A 19,210-nucleotide genomic window follows, 5' to 3' on the forward strand; every position below is an offset into this window, starting at 1 on the left:
ATAGACTCAATAAACATATGAAAGAAAATATAAAAAAATAATTCAAAAGAATGTCCTAATTGTTTGAATGTCTTTAGAATGGTTGCTAGATAATTGCCATTTTGAATTATATTATTATAAAATTGTATTAGTAAGATGTCAAAGGTGTAAATATCACTACAACTGTGGAATCACCTTCCAGCTCTAAAGTTGTTAGGCGGCCATTTTGAATTGTTTGTTTCCTCTGTTGCCATCTAGAGGATAATGTGAGAAACACTGGACGAAAATAGAAAATGTACAACAGTCAAGTCAAATCAAGTCAATAAGCTTTTATTGTCATTTCAACGATATATACCTGATGCAGTACACAGTGAAATAAGACAACACTCCCCCAGAATACTGGTGGTAAATTAAACAACAAAGAGCTACATAACTAAACACAGAGCTAAGGACTAAAGTAAGTGTCCTCGCCACATAAAGTGCCTCATGCAACCGAGTGCAAAGAGTGCAGACAAAAAAACAAGTGTGGAACAGATACACTAAACACAAAATACAGTGTGGTAAAAGAAAAATCTGCAGTGATGTCATCATAAGAATTAAATAAAATAAAACTAACATGAATATAAAAAGCATTTCTGTATCACAGATCCAATTTCCAGTGTTTAAAATTAAGAAAGTGTCTGTGTAAAATTTTGCATATACTGTCGGTGACCATAAGGGTTTTCTGTGGGTTCCATTTTCCACCAACTGTCCTAAAATACTTTTGGATTTGGATTATTGGTTGATAATTTTCTAATCAAAAACCATGTGACCAAGTACAGGGAATCATAGTCCAGGGCCATGATCCCACTTAAATGTTCAAACACACAAGGGAGGGCACAGGGCCTGAAAAAAAAAAATAGATGATGTCTGCTTCTCTGTGTGGGTCCACAGGAGCGATAGCTAGTGCAAAGCTTGTGAGAGAAACAAGTTCAAGGTGGAAGCAGAAGAGTGAGTGATGCTTTCTGCATAGAGTAAGGAAGAAGAAATGATCTAAGCAGAGCAAGCGAGCTGAGTCGTGTTCTCAGCTAAACATCAATGGTGGAATGGACTGTAGGGAGTTTTTTTCCTGGTGCCCTCTGCAATTCAGGGAAACGGATTCTCATCCTCTGAACACATGGAAGCAAAGTGAATTCATTAGTTGTGCAGGGAAGGAGGAAGATGGTTACCATAAGGTCAGTCAGAACCTCTCTTTAAGTCTGCTTGGTGAAGAGTCAGCCCATGTGTCTCAGACCAACGTGTTCCCTTCCTGGTACTCCTAAAGCGTTCTGGGTTACAAAAATACATTCACTACCACAAGACAATATAGTTCAGGTATGAGTGATCGGAGACATGTGACCAAGTCATGTGGTCGTGCAGTACAGAGTCTTGGTTTATAATCCTGACAGAGTACAGAATTAAAAGTCCTATTTGCTGAAATATTTTATAAAAGCATAGAACCACCAGGATCAACCATTCAATCAGTGACTGTGACCGATTTGCCTGCAGGGTTCTGGTTACCTGACAAAACTCCATCACAAACATGTACTGCTCTCATTACATTCCTTTTGGGACAGATCATAAGTTCTAGATTTGTTATACCATGGAAATTAGTTTAGGGTGCAAACTATGGAAAACTATGAGTAGTAATTATGTTAAAGAATGACAAAAGAATAATGTCTTCATTGCATATGCTGATTGCTGAAAATATTGTTTTGAAGGAGGGACAGAGGATGAAAAAGACGATGAAGTAAGAGAAAGTCATCTGGAATAAATAGTAAAGTTCCAGTGGCACTTGACTGAAGCCAACAGATTCATCTAAACAGACAAAGTCACGTGACTGACTGAAGTGTAGACAGTAGAGACGTCTTCCTTAATATGTGGAACTGCATCATTAGAGCTGGTGGCATTGGAGTGAGAACTCACTGTTGCGTGAGTCAAACCGTCAACAGATTTCTCAGCAGAGAGACTTGTGGGTAACTGAGCTGTAAAGTAGATTTCCTGATCAGGGAAAATTGTGGGTAGTTGAGCAGTAGAATAAATTCCAGAATCACAGGAGATTGTAGGACCCACTATCTCTGCATAAACTGTTTGAGGAGGCTCAGAGGGGATTGTGGGTAGTTGAGCGGTAGAATAAATTGCAGAATCACAGGGAATTGTAGGAAACTCTATCTCTGCATAAACAGGTTGAGAATTCATTGTGGTTATTTGAGCAGTTGAGTAAAATGTGGAAGTCTCAGCTTCTGAGGTAGAACGTCGCTTGGTGTCTTTAATCTCCTCATAATCAGAGACAGCTAGAGGTACCTGTGAGATCAACAGAAACACAAATATATTTGCCCTTTTCTTAAATGGAAATAAGGTATGCAACTGAACAGACTCAAACATATAAAGAGAATTACCCCATGGTCACTTTCTGAGTTTTGGACAGAATTCTGGGCAACAGAATCTGGTGGGAAAAAAAGGTCACTTAGTCAGTAGGTATTAATGCTGTTATTTTCAGTTTGTGATGTCGTGATCTCCAGACATCCTGTATTTATTAATCTACAATAAATAAAAATATATATATATATTTGATGCAAAAGTCAGCAATCACCCAAAGAACATCATACACAATAAAACATATATATAGGCCTGCTTATCTTCAGCTGAGACTGAAGGTCTAATAGGTAAAGAATGAATCATTGAGCATAATAACATCCCAAAGCACAAATTCATACAGAGGCACAAAAGAATGGCTTCCAAAGAAAAATAGGTTTTGGAATGTTCCAGTCAGAGCCTGGATCTAAATGCTGCCAAAAACCCATGGAATGATTTGAACAGCGCTGTACAGTGGAGCCCAGACTCATGGCATTTTGTGATTATAGTCACAAAATTGAATCCACTGATTCTTGTTCATGGACACAAATGTAATTTTTTTTCTTAACATTGAGCACAACTTTCCAATTATGTATTTCAATAGAAATTTTTTTTGGTGTCTGTGGCAGGAGATGATCTCACAATGTAACAGATCTACAGTAGAATATATTTGCATAAAAAACTGCTCCAAAACTCAGTGCTAAACTGGTAGAGTCCCAAAAGACAAGGTAAAACTGCTGTAGGAAAAGGTGCTAAAAAAAATAATAATAATGAGTTGTACTTAACTCTCTTACATTAACTAGATCTGTGTTGACAATAAGGTTTTTTTTTTTTATTTAGATTTCTCTGTCTGGATTTAATAAATACTGTTTTACTTGCATTTGCATCTGCATTACAATATACATGTTTATATTAAGCATTTGATCATGTGTTTGAGTTTATGTACCGTGCATCCTGCGTCTCTTTTGAACAGTGAAAGTGAGGAATATGATTCCAATCAGAAGCAGCAGCAGAATTACAGACACCGTGATCACAGTGGAAGCTGGAAATCATGGAAGAGAAACTTTAACCTACATGCTGATCATTCTTAAGGGATCAGATTTATTAAAGTTATGGGTCTGACGTGCACATGAGGAGACTCACCTGCTGGTTTAGATGATGATGATGATGATGAGGCGGAGGAGAAGAGGAAAGATGCTGAGAGGAATAGTGACGATGATGAAGGTGATACTGATGGTGATGATAATGGTGGTGGTAATGATGATGATGGTGATGGTAATGATGATGATGATGGTGGTGGTAATGATGATGATGGTGATGATGATGGTGATAGTGGTGGTAATGATGATGATGATGGTGCTGATGATGGTGATGGTAATGATGATGGGAAGGAGGAGAAGGAAGATGCTGATAGGGATAGTGGTGATGATGAGGATGATGATAATGGTAGTGGTGATGAAGGTTTAGTTGGCTTCAGTTTTGACACTGGTACACTTGAATCTAAAGCAGTAAAAAGTTTAGCTTGAAAATAAACAACATGAAGTGAGTGAATCTGGTATGTGACTGATATCAGTACAGAGGCAACACAATAGAGTTTAAATGATTGTTGTGTCAGAAGTACAGACTGCTGTTTATACATCTGATAATCACAGGAAGTGAAGTGAAATACACACAAGCAGAGGAAGACCAGATACCAGATTATGATTCTAATAAAATCTGCTCATCACATCAATTTAGTCTAAAATAACAAAATTCTAAATGTTAACAGATAATAGCAGCTACATTAATTCAGTTCCATGTGGTAACAAACTTCTTTCTAAAAATATCTGCTCTATTTATACTACTATTATTGTTCTGTTCACTAATCACCAATAATATCACAGGCTAGTGTTGGTTATGATGTGACTGACTCTATGCTTCACACAAAGACTCTGTAATGTCACAATAGTTAATGCAGTGTGTCTCCATGTCTCTACAAACTCACCAGTAACTGTCACTCTGATCTGTGTGAAATAAACCTTGTATCCATGATCAGATGTCCAGGCTGCTTCAGCTCCAACCCAGAATTCACCAGAGTCTGTTTTAGTTACATTTCTAATACTCACAGTGAAGATTTGTTCTGTTCTGTCATCATACAGGGAGAATTTCCCCACATTTACATCTTTTCTACTTTCTGTAACAGACACTTTATAAGGACATAAAGCAGCTGCGGCCTATTGCAGAGAAACTTGGAATAACTCCTGAGGGATTCTGGGTATTTACAGTTGATGTTTAAATCTTCTCCTACTTGGACAGTCTTACTGATGGACTTCTCAAAGGACAGATCTGCAAATCACAACCAATCAGATCAGTTTATTTGTGTGGTGGCCTTGGAAAAAACAGTACATTTAAATATTTTCTATGGTTTCTGAAGGTTAGGGAAGCTACATATGTTTTTAATCTGAAATGTATTTCTCTTCTGATGGTTCTAAATTTAGTGATCTGGTGACCCAGTATATAACATTCCCAAATCCATAGTCACAAGTACAGGTTACTGTGTCTCTGGTGTCTTACATGTTGTCCCTGTGTGTGAATGGGTTTGTCTGGGTTTCATCCTAATTAAAAAAAATGCTGGTAGGTGCATTGGCAATGCTAAATTTTCACCAGTGTGTTATTTTCCAGCATTGTACACAGAGTTCAGAGGTTCAGCTCTAAATCCACATGAACCTGACCGGGATAAAGTGCTTACTGATGTTGGATGTATGTATGGAAATATGGTTTGTTGGATGGATAGGTAGAAGTATGTATGTATGTATGTATGTATGTATGTATGTATGTATGTATGTATGTATGGTAATATGGATGAATGGATAGATAGATGGATGGATGGATGGATGGATGGATGGATGGATGGGCAGGTGAGTGAATTATTCTCTAACATATGTAAAGTTATATGATTTTAAAGTCTGGTTAACCCAAAAATTAAAATGAAAAAAAAAAAAATGCTTTAAGGATCTGAATATGACTGTAGCATTTAGATAGTAAAAAAATGTTTACAAGTTGATTATAACATTTGTTTCAATACTAAATGTTTGTTTTTCAGTATTCTTTCAGCCACAAAAGAATTTGGTGGACTGTGAAACCAGGTTTCTATATACCACCACACATGCATCTATTAGGTAAAGTTTATCCCATCATCTCCAGTCAATGTAGTAATTAGAGGGAAATTATAAATTATGGTGTATTATAGGAGAGATAAAATATTTTCTACCAAATCAAAATGAACTCATTAGCAGAATACAATAAAAAAAATCACAGCTGAATCCTAATGTGACATTTGGTAATTTAACTTTACTTTTTACACTGACATTATAATATTATAAATATGATCATATTTTCTTCTAATGAAACACAATAAAAAAAACTCACCTTCTGTTACAGTCAGATTTATTACAGTGGAGGTCTCAATTCCATCAGACACAGCAACAGTGAACACATATGTTCCAGTGTCCTCCATAATCAGTTCACTGATAAATAATTTGAAGAATTCTGCACTTCTGTTGTCATTAATTGAGAATCTGCCATTATGTGTCCATTCACTGTTCAGTTTTGTTGTTGTTAGAGGAAAACACCACTGTTGTGTTCCGATCTTACAGATAGATTTTGGTTTGTCTTTATATTTATCCTCATATCTGCACTTGACATTGATTCTTCCTCCTGTATATGCACTCACTTCTCTAGAGCCAGAGCTTCCTGTTGACAGTTCAAATCATGTTCAATAAGCTTAATAAGTAAAAGAAGATTTTTTTTTAAGATCATGACTTTAAACATGACAAACAGATTCATAGCTTTAAACGTAAGATTGTTTGTAACATGCAGGTTATGCGTGAAAGTGAGGTTAGATGTTGAGCTTTTCCTTCAATAAAACATTGTAAAGATAAGGCCTGAACCATCAGGAATAAAGTCGAGAAAATAATTGAGGGTAAAAAGGAAACAGGTGAGTTCAATGGGCAAGTGAAGAGATTGTTTTGGATTTAATTGGATATTTTATTTACAGTCAGGTGTTATAATAAAAATGTGCTAATTGGTTTCTCAGCCATTTTGGGTGTCTGCTAATGACATTAGAACTTTGTGAAAATAAACAGAAAGCAGTGGTGAGAGACTCACCTTCCTGCACCTTCAGTATCACTGGTGTGGAAATGTCTCCCCCATAACCTTTCCATATTCCACAGTGGTATTTCCCAGTGTCCTCTACATCGATCTCTCTGATCATCACCCTGAACTCTGCTGATTTGGTGTCATCAAACAGTGAGAATCTTCCTGAAGTTACCCACACGTTTTTATCTCCTGTCTTTATGAGATCAGAACAGCCTGGTGATGAATCCTTACAGAAATATTTTAGGTTTTGTGTAGATTCTGTATTATACTTGCACTTGATAAGGACTCTTCCTCCTAAATATCCTGTTACTTCATTAGAGGCTCCTCCATCTAACAAAACACCAAATATCCATCTGAGCAAAACCTTCCTTCATGTAACACTGCTGCTGATAGTGAGGATTATTATGAAGCTTATTTCTTTACCTGAGATCAGGCAGAAGGTGAAGATGAGAAGGAGGATCTTCATCCTGAGTTCACACTCACAGATTTCCACACCAAATCCACTTCAGAACGATACTAAAGTTCCTGTTCTGTTAAACACTGTTACTGGCTCTGAACCTAAATATGCTGCGTCTTCATCTGTGTCTTAAACAAAAAGTTATGCTACACCCATTTCCCCCTTTAGACGTGTCAGAAAGAGCTCTTCAGGAAGTGTTTGTGTTAAATGTGTGAACTATGAGCCTCTGGTCAGTTCCAGTATGTAAACGATCATATGAAGGTGTAGGAGTGTTTAATATCAGCATTCTGCATGTGAACATCTTTCTCCATGTGAGTTATTTTTCCTTACAGTGCTCCAGGATACATTTTACTGAGGATATTTATAATAATAAATATAATATTACATTTTAAATTTAATATTCTACTTCTACTGCCCCCTAGAGCACAAAACCTATAGCAGTTTCCAAAAAATTCTGATAAGACGGAGATTTTGCTCATCGGCCCAAAAACTAGTATACAGAAGCTCCAGCATCTCAACCTGCATTTAGACGGATGTTCTGTAACCACTAGTTCAACGGTAAACGACCTGTAAGTTATTTTAGACAGCATTTTATCTTTTAATAATCATATCAACCAAGTTACAAAAACAGCCTTCTTTCACCTTAGAAATATTTTTAAGTTAAGAAACATGTTGTCTATATCTGATGCAGAGAAGCTCGTCCATGCGTTCATGACCTCCAGAATAGACTATTGTAATGCATTACTAGGTGGATGTCCTGCATCATTAATAAACAAGCTTCAGTTAGTTCAGAATGCGGCAGCAAGAGTTCTTACAAGGTCGAGAAAATATGACCATTTAACCCCGATCTTATCATCCCTGCACTGGCTTCCTGTTAAGTTTGGAATAGACTTCAAACTACTGCTTCTTACTTATAAAACACTAAATGGTTTGGCTCCCATGTATCTCTCCAGTCTTTTAACACGCTACAATCCGCCACGCTCCCTGAGATCTCAAAACTCTGGGCTTCTAGTAGTTCCTAGAATAGCAAAGTCCACTGAAGGCGGTAGATCATTCTCACATTTAGCTCCTAAACTCTGGAATAGTCTTCCTGACAGTGTTCGGGGCTCAGACACACTCTCCCAGTTTAAGTGCAGATTAAAAACATATCTTTTAAGCAAAACCTACACATAACATACATCACATCATAACCTTGTGCTCCAGAAAATCTGATCACATGCACATTATCAACTTGTGCTGTTAATATCATGAACAGCAGCTACGCTAATTCCTCTCCACTGCTTCTCTTTTTCTCCCCATCCCGAGGCTTCCTGAGGTTGGCCAGCTCCAGTCACATCCCACCTCATGAAGATTATGGACCTTTGAAGAAGTAGATGCCGAAATCGCAAACATCCCGAACCATCTAGAGACGTACAAGTGCCAATTGGATCCCACTACATGTGTGGAGTTTTGACATTGGACCTCCTGGAGTGTTAAAGGCTCTGGCATGCAGAAGCTGGTGTTGGATCAGTGATAATCACAAATGTTGAGCTCAGTAGCTCCTAGTTTTTAATCTAAGCCTGTAGAAAGAACATGACTTATAATCTTATACTGCAGTGCTCATGTTAGTTCTCACTCTCCAGTGTACTGTATTGTTGAAAGATTTATGATCAAACTCTTGATGTCACCCAAATGAGGATGGGTTCCCCTTTTGAGTCTGGTTCCTCTCAAGGTCAAGTCAAGTCAAGTCAAGAGGCTTTTATTGTCATTTTGCTATACACAGTGGTACACAGTACACAGTAAAACGAAACAACGTTCCTCCGAACCCTGGTGCTACACCAAGCAACAAAACAACAACAGCATAGAGCTACAACACAAACATAAAGTGCATCGAGTGCAACCTGGTGCAAACAGTGCAGACAAACAGTGCAGACAGACAACACAAGACAAGACAAAGACAAAAGACCAAGTATAGCGCCGACTAGTAAACCTGCTGTATACTTGATTATACAATACGGTGTAAGGAGAAATACAAAAACTATACCCAGGAGAGAATACAAACAGAACAGAACAATGTAGTGCAAAAACAGCAGCAAGGAGGTGCAAAGACAGCATGTAAACATTATACTGAATACAAAGGTGCAAAGACACCATGTAAACATTCCACTGTAGTACAAGGTGCGAGTATAAATAATAATGAATAGATAAGTGGTGATGGAGTGGATCGAGATCAGTGATGATTGTGTTTAGTCCAGGTTGTACAGTTCAGTAACACACATTTAAGTGAGTGTGTGTGTGTGAGTAAATGAGTGTGTGCGAGTTCTGTTTCAGTTCTGTGTGTTGAGTAGCCTGATGGCTTGTGGAAAGAAACTGTTGCACAGTCTTGTTGTTGCAGCCCGAATGCTTCAGAACCGTTTTCCTGACGGTAGGAGTGTAAAAAGTGTGTGTGTGTGATCGTCCACAATGCTGTGTGCTTTGCGGATGCAGCGTGTAGTGTAAATGTCCATGATAGAGGGAAGAGAGACTCTGATGATCTTCTCAGCTGTCCTCACTATCCTCTGTAGGGTCTTGCGATCCGAGACGGTGCAATTCCCAAACCAGGCAGTGATGCAGCTGCTCAAGATGCTCTCAATGGTCCCTCTGTAGAACATGGTCTGGATGGGGGGAGGGAGGTGGGCTTTCCTTAGCCTTCTCAGGAAGTAGAGACGTTGCTGGGCTTTCTTGGTGATGGAGCTGGTGTTAAGGTGAGGTTGTCTGCCAGATGAACACCAAGGAAATTGGTGCTCTTGACAATCTCCACAGAGGATCCATCAATAATCAGTGGAGATTGGTCGCTCTGTGCTCGCCTGAAGTCCACAACCATCTCTTTCGTTTTGTCCACGTTTAGAGATATGCTGACTCGTCGTTCTTGCTGATTAGACCCACCACGTTCGTGTCATCAGCGAACTTGATATGATTTGAGCTGTGCATTGGTGCACAGTCGTGAGTCAGCAGAGTGAACAGCAGTGGACTGAGCACACAGCCCTGGCCGCCCATTTAAATTGGTTCGTTGCTTCTTCTGCCATCTAGAGGATAACGTGAGAAACACAGGAGGAAAACAGAAAATGCACAAGTGTAGGAGAAGAAACTCTTCAGTGTTGTCATTTTAGAATTAATGAAATAAAATAAAACCCAGGAAATATCTTTTGAACACTATGTTTATAATATAATTCTGCAGTATTCAGTCTGTACTTTACTACCCACTAAATCAGCAGAGATCATGGTGATGATCAAAGAGCTCACTGAAGAAGACACTGTGACGTACTACTGTGGAGTAGATAAAGATTGTAAAGACATTTAAACACTGGTGGAATTGAACGTAAAGGAAGGCGAGTCTCCCACCACTGCCTTCTGTTTATTTGTACATAGTTCTAGTGGCATTAACAAGCAAAATACCAAGTTATCACAGGTCAAGTAAGCAGTTCTTGACAACAGAAGTGCAGGATTCTTTCATTAGTGTCCGAAACCTTCAAAATCTGTAAACGTTAAGATTTTTCTACCTGCTTGCAGATTTACATTCCTCCTCTATATAAATTCATACTGTAGCGTCAGAAAGAAAAAAAAGTTGAATCAGAAAGAATCTGGTAAAACAATGCATTTGCTGTTTTTCTTTAACAAGATTAATTCTACAGTGTTGAAGTACCAATCCGATTTACAGCTGAACTCATGACACTAAATAAATGGAAATAAATGTTATCCATTACCAAAGCTTTAATTCATTGGTGTTCAACATAATAAAAGTACACCACTAATAGGCCTTACAGGTACTGCAGTAGTACAGGTTTGATCACAAGAATTAAAAGTGAAGCAAAAAAAACGTGTACAACAAAAAAAAAAAGAGAGAGAGAGAGAGAGACTGTGAATTAACATATGAGCCTAAATAGTGAAAGTTTAAATTATAGTTTATTCTGAAAATACAGAATTCAGAAGATTCAAATTTATATATAGCAGCCTCGTCACTTCAGTTCCATGTGGTTATAAACTTTGTTCTAAAAATAACTGCTCTATTTGTACTGCCATTATTGTTCTATTTACTAATTACCAATAATATCACAGGCAGTTGTTAGGTTTGTGTGATTTGGATTTGGGCGCTGACTAGACTCTTCACACAAAGTCTCTGTAATGTCATAATAGTTAATGCAGTGTGTCTCCATGTCTCTACAAACTTAGAAGTAACTGTCAGTCTGATCTGTGTAAAATAAACCCTGTATTCATGATCAGATGTCCAGGCTGCTTCAGCTCCACACCAGAATTAACCAGAGTCTGTTACAGTTACATTTCTAATACTCACAGTAAAGATTTGTTCTGTTCTGTCATCATACAGGGAGAATTTCCCCACATTTACATCTTTTCTACTTTCTGTAACAGATAATTTATAAGGACATACAGCAGCTGCATGCCTATTACAGAGAAACTTGGGATAATTCCTGAGGGATTCTGGGTATTTACAGCTGATGTTTAAATCTTCTCCTACTTGGACAGTTTTACTGATTAACTTCTCATAGGACAGATCTGCAAATCACAACCAATCAGATCAATTTATTTGTGTGGTGGCCTTGGAAAAAACAGAACATTTAAATATTTTCTACTGTTTCTGAAGGTTAGGAAAGCTACAGATGTTTTTAATCTGAAATGTATTTCTCTTCTGTTTGCTTCTAAATGTAGTGATCTGGTGACCCATAATATAACATTCACAAATCCACAGTCACAGTACAGGTTACTGTGTCTCTGGTGTCTTACATGGCTGATCTGAGTAAAATAAATCTTCAGCTCCACGCTTGCTGTAGTTCAAGCTATTTTTTTTAAATTGTTCTCCAGTTTTTATGATCGTAAACATTGTTTGTAAAATTAAAAAAAATTAAGGTTTGGTTTAATTATGAGGTTTGAAAAAGAACAAAGCATTAAACATTTATTATCATTCTAAATCTGTAGACAAACTCACTGGCAAGAAGATGACAAAAAGACATCAAAAGAGAAACAAATATAAAAAACATGGAAAAATACAAAACAAATGAATAATGGGATCAGAATCATGAAAGATTAAATGTGGATGAATCGGAATCTATTTACTGAAGGTAAAAATAGTTAACAGGAAGCAGGTAAGTTCAGTAAGTATTTAACTGGACAGTTGAATGGTAGTCAGTAAATGAAGTTAAGATGCATTACTTGGTTTTATCCATTCAAAAGAAAATCCAATATTGTAACTATTATAAAATACAGAAGGGTGATAACTTGGTGATAATACGTCCCAGTGTCCTCTACAGTGAGCTCTCTGATCATCACCCTGAACTCTGCTGATTTGATGTCATCAAACAGTGAGAATCTTCCTGAAGTTACCCAAATGTTTTTGTCTTTTGTCTTTATTAGATCAGAACAGCCTAACCATGAACTCTTACAGAAATATTTTAGTTTCTGTGTGTATTCTGTATCATACTTGAACTTGATTAGGACTCCACCTCCTGAATATCCTGTTACTTCTTTGGAGGATCCCCCATCTAACAAAACACCAAATATCCATCTGAGCAAAACATTCCCTAATGTACCACTGCTGTTGAAAGTGAGGATTATTATAAATTGCATTTCCTTACCTGAGATCATTCAGAGGGTAAAGATGAGGAACAAGATCTTGATTCTGAGTTCACACTTAAAGATCTCCACACCAACTCCACTTCAGAAAGATTTTAATGCTCCTGTTCTGTTCCACACTGTTACTGCCTCTGTTTTGTTCTGTGAATATGCTGATTTTTAACAGAGTCTTTACTGGAAACAAAAGCTGTGCCAATTTCCCCTTTTAGCTGTGTGAAAAAGAGCTGTTCAGCAAGTGTGTGAAATATGTGTGAACTACATAAGCGTCATTCCAAAGATTTAACATTTCTGACACAGCATGAGCATCTGATCAGTTCCAGTGTGTAAACACTCATATGAAGGTGTAGGAGTGTTTAATATCTGCATTCTGCATGTGAGCATCTTTCTCCATGTGAGTTATTTTTCCTCTCAGTGCTCCAGGTTTAACTTCACTAAGGATAATTAATACTCCATGCCAGTGTGTACTGATCTGATGCCAGAAAGCCTCTACTGCCATCTAGAGCACAAAACATATAGGAGTTCCTGTTGTTGTTCTAGGAATATTCAATTCAATTCAATTCATTTTTATTTGTATAGCGCTTTTAACAATGAACATTGTCTCAAAGCAGCTTTACACAGATAATGTGGTGATTAAACGTAAATATGTTCTTTGTAAGTATGCTTGTCCCTGATGAGCAGCTGTGGCAAGGAAAAACTCCCCGAGATAGCATAAGGAAGAAACCTTGAGAGGAACCAGACTCAAGAGGGAACCCATCCTCATCTGGGTTGCATCAAATGTCCATTTGAAGCAGATATACAATGTTTTGGGGTACAGTGAAGACGATCAGAAGCAAACTGCACTCCCGAGTCAGTGCAGCAGACCGCCGACACCAACTACAGTCCAATCCATCCTCAAAGCACCCGTTCTACTCCGGAATTACATGGAACCACCCAAGGTGTAGATGAGATACCATCCCAAGCTGCACAGAAGTGTGAAGATCCACGAAAAGGAGAGGGGCAGGAACAGTGGTCACTGGAGCCTCAGGAGCATGTTGAGTTAAACATGCTCCTGAGGCTCCAGTGACCACTGTTCCTGCCCCTCTCCCCTTCATGGATCTTCACACCCAGACAGAATAACACCTCTACTTTCCCATTCGCGAACTTTGAGCTGCGTCGAAACGCTTTGGGAACGCCCCTGCGTCGTCCACACTCTGAACCACGTGTAAAATCTGGCCAATAGGCAAGACGTGACGTCATAGACAGGCAACGTCGCGTAAACCAGGAAGCAACAAACATGGCTGTGCGGTGGTAGCCACATTAGCTTCTGCTCGTTCAGGTAAGTGCTTTATGTGTGTTACCTGTGGAACTTTCTGTCAGTCTGGAGGGCTGCCAGGAGTCTCTCGGGGGTCCTGCATACTGTAGAGAATGGCTGCGTGAATAAGTTCGTGTCTTCTCCTCCCCGGTTCAATGGGCTGTGTCCCACCCTGGTGGGACCCGAGCAGGCTCTGGTCCTGGAACAGGAGATGCGTACTTTCCTGAGGAAAAAGACCATCGTGGTTGTTCCCTCCTCCTCGGTCAGAGAGTCAGGCTACTACAGCCCGTACTTCGTTGTTCCAAAGAAAGATGGCGGGTTGCATCCCATTCTAGATCTCCACTACTTGAGCCACTCACTTATGAGGTTTGGAAGAGTGTACTTTCTCCAGCACAGAGAACCACTTTTCTGGGCATGGTGTGGGACTCGGCTAGGTTGCGTGCCCGGTTGTCTTCCGCCCGGATCAAAGTCATCCTCACCGCAGTCAGGAGGGTAAGGGCAGGCCAGCCACTCAGGCAGTTCCAGAGGCTGCTGGGTCTCATGGCAGCAGCGTCCAGTGTAATTTCACTCGGCCTCCTCCACATGAGGCCCCTCCAGTGGTGGCTCCGGGGCAGAGGGTTCTCCCCCAGAGAAAATTCCGTATCGTACCATCAAGGTCTCGCTGCGTGCCCTTCGAGCCTTGGATGTATGGAAGGACCCAACGTTTCTGACCCAATGCAACGTTTTAGGGAGTCCTTGTCGTGTAATGTTAATGATGGAAGCTTCCCTCACGGGGTGGGGATCGGTCTTGAATGGCCACTCCACCCAGGGTCTGTGGAGCAGCACACGTCTCTTGTAGCACATAAATTGCCTGGAGATGTTGGTAGTGTTTTTGGGGTTGAAACACTTCCTCCCAGACCTAAGAGACCACCATGTGTTGGTCCAGACGGACAATACTGCGGTGGTCTCGTACATCGACCACCAAACGGGCCTCTGGTCTCACCCTTTGTAAAAACTGGCCCGAGAGTTCCTCTTGTGGTCCCAAGACAAACTCCTCTCATTGAGAGCCGTTTACATCCCTGGACGGTTGAATGTCAGAGCAGACGCCCTGTTGAGACAATGGCCAAGGCCTGGGGAATGGCGACTCCACCCCGAGGTGGTGGAGCAGGTACGGCGGAGGTTCTACAGAGCCCAGGTGGATCTTTTGCAACCCGAGAGACTTCGCACTGTCCCCTCTGGTTCTCTTTCTCGCACCCTGCCCCAATAGGGCTGGATGCCATGGTACAGTCGTGGTCGAGGCTATGCCTGTACGCCTTTCCCCCGATCGCACTGCTCTCGAAAGTTCTGGAAAGAGTTTGCCGGGAAGGAGTCTGTCTCCTCCTGGTAGCACCTCGATGGGCGGGTGAGCCATGGTTTGCGGACCTGGTATCCCTACTCAAGGGCCCTCCGTGGGAAATTCCTCCCAGGAGGGATCTCCTCTCGCTGGCGGGCGAAACCCTGGCTCACACCCGCCCGGAGTTGTGGAAGCTGTGGCTGTGGCCCCTGAGGTGGCACAGTTCGTAGCAGCTGGTCTCTCTACCGAGGTAGTTGAGACCCTTCTCCACTCCACTCACGTGTCCGCCATCGTGGCATATATCACCCCGCCTGCAGGGCAGTTGCTGGGTAGGCACCCTCTGGTGACACGTTTCCTCCTCGGCACCTGGAGGCTGAGGCCCGGGACGCAACCCAGAGTGCCTGTCTGGGACTTGACAGTTTTGTTGGCGGCTCTATCTGAGCCCCCCTTCGAGCCCTTGGCCCAGGTGGCCCTAGGTTCCTGTCGGTTAAGACCGCCTCCTCTTGGCGATTTGGATCTGGGATCTTCGGGCTCTGTCCGTAGCCCCGTCCTGCCTGGAATTTGCCCCTGGCATGGCCAGAGTGTTTTTATATGCAAAACCCGGGTATGTACCTAAGGTGCCTATGGCTCTCACACGGCATGTCGTGTTACAGGTATTCTGCCCTCCTCCGTTTATAGCCCCCGACCAGTAGATACAAAACCAACTGTGTCCAGTGCGAGCACTGGACGCTTGCCTCCACAGGACGAGTTTATGGAGGAAGTCGGAGCAGCTGTTCGTCCGCTGTGGCCCTAATAGGAAAGGTTTCCCAGCCAATAGGCAGACGTTAAGCAGGTGGGTAGTGGAAGCCATCCTTTCAGCTACGAGTCCTGGACTCCCGGCTCCGCATCAGGGCTCACTCCACCCAGAGTGTGGTGGCATCTACGGCCTGGTCTGCTGGAGTATCACTCTGGGACTTTGCGACGCTGCAGGCTGGTCCACCCTGCTGACCTTGTTCGGTTTATGGCCTCGACCTAGAGCCACTCTGGGCTCCTCTGTCCTACGTGCAGGTGCCGAGGCCCTCACACACTAGGCAGGGTCTGGTCAGAGTGGCGTGATTGGACATTCGTTCCCAAAGCATTTCAACGCAGCTTGAAATTTCCGAATAGGGAACGTGTCTAGGTTACATATGTAACCCTACTTCCCCGAGGGAACGAGACGCTGCGTCTCCATGCCACACTCCCTGCATCCCTGCGGCACTTACCTTCTCTCTTTGCAGAAGCTAATGTCGCTACGGCACAGCCATGTTGTAGCTTCCTGGTTTACGCGACGTTGCCTGTCTATGACATCACGTATTACCTATTGGCCAGATTTCACACGTGGTTCAGAGCATGGACAACGCAGGGGCGTTCCCAAAGCATTTCAACGCAGAGTCTAGTTCCCTCGGGGAGCTAGGGTTACATACGTAACCTAGGGACGATATTCACACATAAAAAGTTCAGCTTCTTTCACAGCAGTATCACTCTCAGTTCACAGGCAGACGCTTGCAGACTGATTCCACAATTATAATGTCAATTATATTCCAATTATATTATTTACAAAAACCCCACAAATTATTTGTGAAAACCCACAAATTAAAGAACATGAAAAAACAGCACCTCATTAAAAATCTCATTTCATTACCTATTCATTATTTTATTAAAAAAAGAATATTAAATAAACAAATTAGGTCGACAGAAATGTTGGTGATATGTTTCAGAAAGTGGCATTATTTTCTGATGTTTCCTGAAGATCCTGTAACAAGTAACTTTCCAGAAGACAAGTAACTTCTATAACAGTGCAGACAAAAAGACAAGTGTGGAACAGATACACTAAACACAAAATACAGTGTGTTAAAAGAAAAATCCTCGGTGGTGTCATCATAAGAATAAAATAAAATAAAACTAACATGAATATAAAAAGCATTTCTGTATCACAGATCCATTTTCCAGAGTTTGATCTTAAGAAACTGTCTGTGTAGAATTTTGCATATTCTGTCTGTGTCCATATAGGTTTTCTGTGGGTTCCATTTTCCACCAACTGTCCTAAAGAACTTTTGGGATTTGGATAATTGGTTGAGTTGATGCAAGGACACCAAATAGTGTTTTGCAAACTAAAACATATGTATGGGCCTGGACAGAGTGTAGATTTGACAAAACAGAGAACATAAACTAACCAGGAAATGTTTTATAGCTATTCATCAACTGCTTAAAGCCATCCACACTGAATGAAACAAAACTGACTCTCTTTGTAAAATCTCTCTGCAAGTTTACCCACAAAGCTTATACTCAAGGACAAAAAGGTATAGCATCAAATATATCAAAAAGGGAAAGCTATCCCATACGCCATAATTTTATTTATCTGTTTGTATCTTGCTAATTTTCGAACCAATAACCATGTGACTAAGTACAGGGAATCATAGTCCAGGTCCATAATCCCTCTTTAAATGTACAGCACAGAGTCCCCCTATAATGCACAGTTCGAACACACAAGGGAGGGCAAGGGCCTGAAAAAAAAAATAGATGATGTCTGCTTCTCTGTGTGGGTCCACAGGAGCGATAGCTACTGCAAAGCTTGTGAGAGAAACAAGTTCAAGGCAGAAGCAGAAGAGTCAGTGATGCTCTCTGCATAGAGTAAGGAAGAAGCACTAATCTAAGCAGACCAGGCAGGCTAAATTGTGCTCTCAGCTAAACATCTATGGTGAAATGGACTGTAGTGAGGCCTTATTTTTTCTCCTTGTGCCCTCTGCAATTCCGGGAAACAGATTCTCATCCTCTGAATAGCATGGAAGCAAAGTGAATTCATCAGCTGTGCAGGAAAGGAGAAAGATGGTTACCACAGGGTCAGTCAGAACCACTCTCTATGTCTGCTTGGTGGCAAGTCACCCCACGTGTCTCAGACCAACGTTTTCCCTTCCTGTTACTCCTAAAGCGTTCTGGGTTACAAAAATACATTCGCTACCACAAGACAATATAGTTCAGGTATGAGTGATCGGATACATGTGACCAAGTCATGCGGTCGTGCAGTACAGAGTCTTGGTTCATAATCCTGACAGAGTACAGAATTAAAACACCCCTTGCTGAAATCTTTTATAAAAGCATAGAACCACCAGGATCAACCACTCAATCAGTGACTGTGACCGATTTGCCTGCAGGATTCTGGTTACCTGACAAAACTCCATCACAAAAGAACTGACACTTCAGGGCTGGAAATGTGAACAAACATGAACTGCTCTCATCACATTCCTTCTGGGACAGAGATTTAGATTATAAGTTCTAGATTTGTTATACCATGGAAATTAGTTTAGGGTGCAATCTGTGGGAGACTATAAGAAGTAATAATGTTAAAGAATGACAAAAAATAATGTCTTCATTGCATATGCTGATTGCTGAAAATTGTTTTGAAGGAGAGACAGAGTATGAAACAGATGTAAGAATTAAAAGAAAGTCATCTGAAATAAATAGTAAAGTTTCAGTACCACATGACTGAAGCCAACAGATTCATCTAAACAGACGAAGTCACGTGACTGACAGAAGTGTAGACAGTAAAGACGTCTTCCATAATCTGTGGAACTGCATCATAAGAGCTGGTGGCATTGGAGTGAGAACTCACTGTTGCGTGAGTCAAACCGTCAACAGATTTCTCAGCAGAGAGACTTGTGGGTAACTGAGCTGTGAAGTAGATTTCCTAATCAGAGGGGATTGTGGGTAGTTGAGCAGTAGAATAAATTGCAGAATCACATGAGGTTGTAGGACCCCCTATCTCTGCATAAACTGTTTGAGAAGGCTCAGAGGGCATTGTGGGTAGTTGAGCAGTAGAATAAATTGCAGAATCACATGAGGTTGTAGGACCCCTATCTCTGCATAAACTGTTTGAGAAGGCTCAGAGGGATTGTGGGTAGTTGAGCAGTAGAATAAATTGCAGAATCACATGAGGTTGTAGGACCCCTATCTCTGCATAAACTGTTTGAGAAGGCTCAGAGGGATTGTGGGTAGTTGAGCAGTAGAATAAATTGCAGAATCACATGAGGTTGTAGGACCC

General features: G+C 40.9%; 1 protein-coding gene and 1 long non-coding RNA gene across 2 annotated transcripts; both read right to left on the bottom strand.

Annotated features, from left to right (window-relative positions):
* Positions 1-2,385: 2,385 nt before the first annotated feature.
* On the bottom strand, positions 2,386-3,532 carry LOC124389362. Its single transcript, XR_006926575.1, has 3 exons — positions 3,496-3,532; positions 3,299-3,394; positions 2,386-2,443 (listed from the first exon to the last, which is right to left on the bottom strand). It is a non-coding gene; the product is annotated as an uncharacterized LOC124389362 (long non-coding RNA).
* A 1,748-nt stretch (positions 3,533-5,280) lies between these two features.
* On the bottom strand, positions 5,281-6,959 carry LOC124382941 (polymeric immunoglobulin receptor-like). The gene is made up of 4 exons (XM_046845302.1): positions 6,913-6,959; positions 6,499-6,819; positions 5,761-6,084; positions 5,281-5,297 (listed from the first exon to the last, which is right to left on the bottom strand). The coding sequence occupies exons 1-4, from the start codon at positions 6,953-6,955 to the stop codon at positions 5,281-5,283; spliced, it is 705 nt and encodes a 234-aa protein (XP_046701258.1). The 5' UTR covers positions 6,956-6,959.
* Positions 6,960-19,210: the final 12,251 nt, after the last annotated feature.

Source organism: Silurus meridionalis, chromosome 1 (assembly GCF_014805685.1).
Source record: "Silurus meridionalis isolate SWU-2019-XX chromosome 1, ASM1480568v1, whole genome shotgun sequence".
NCBI classification, from domain to species: domain Eukaryota; kingdom Metazoa; phylum Chordata; class Actinopteri; order Siluriformes; family Siluridae; genus Silurus; species Silurus meridionalis.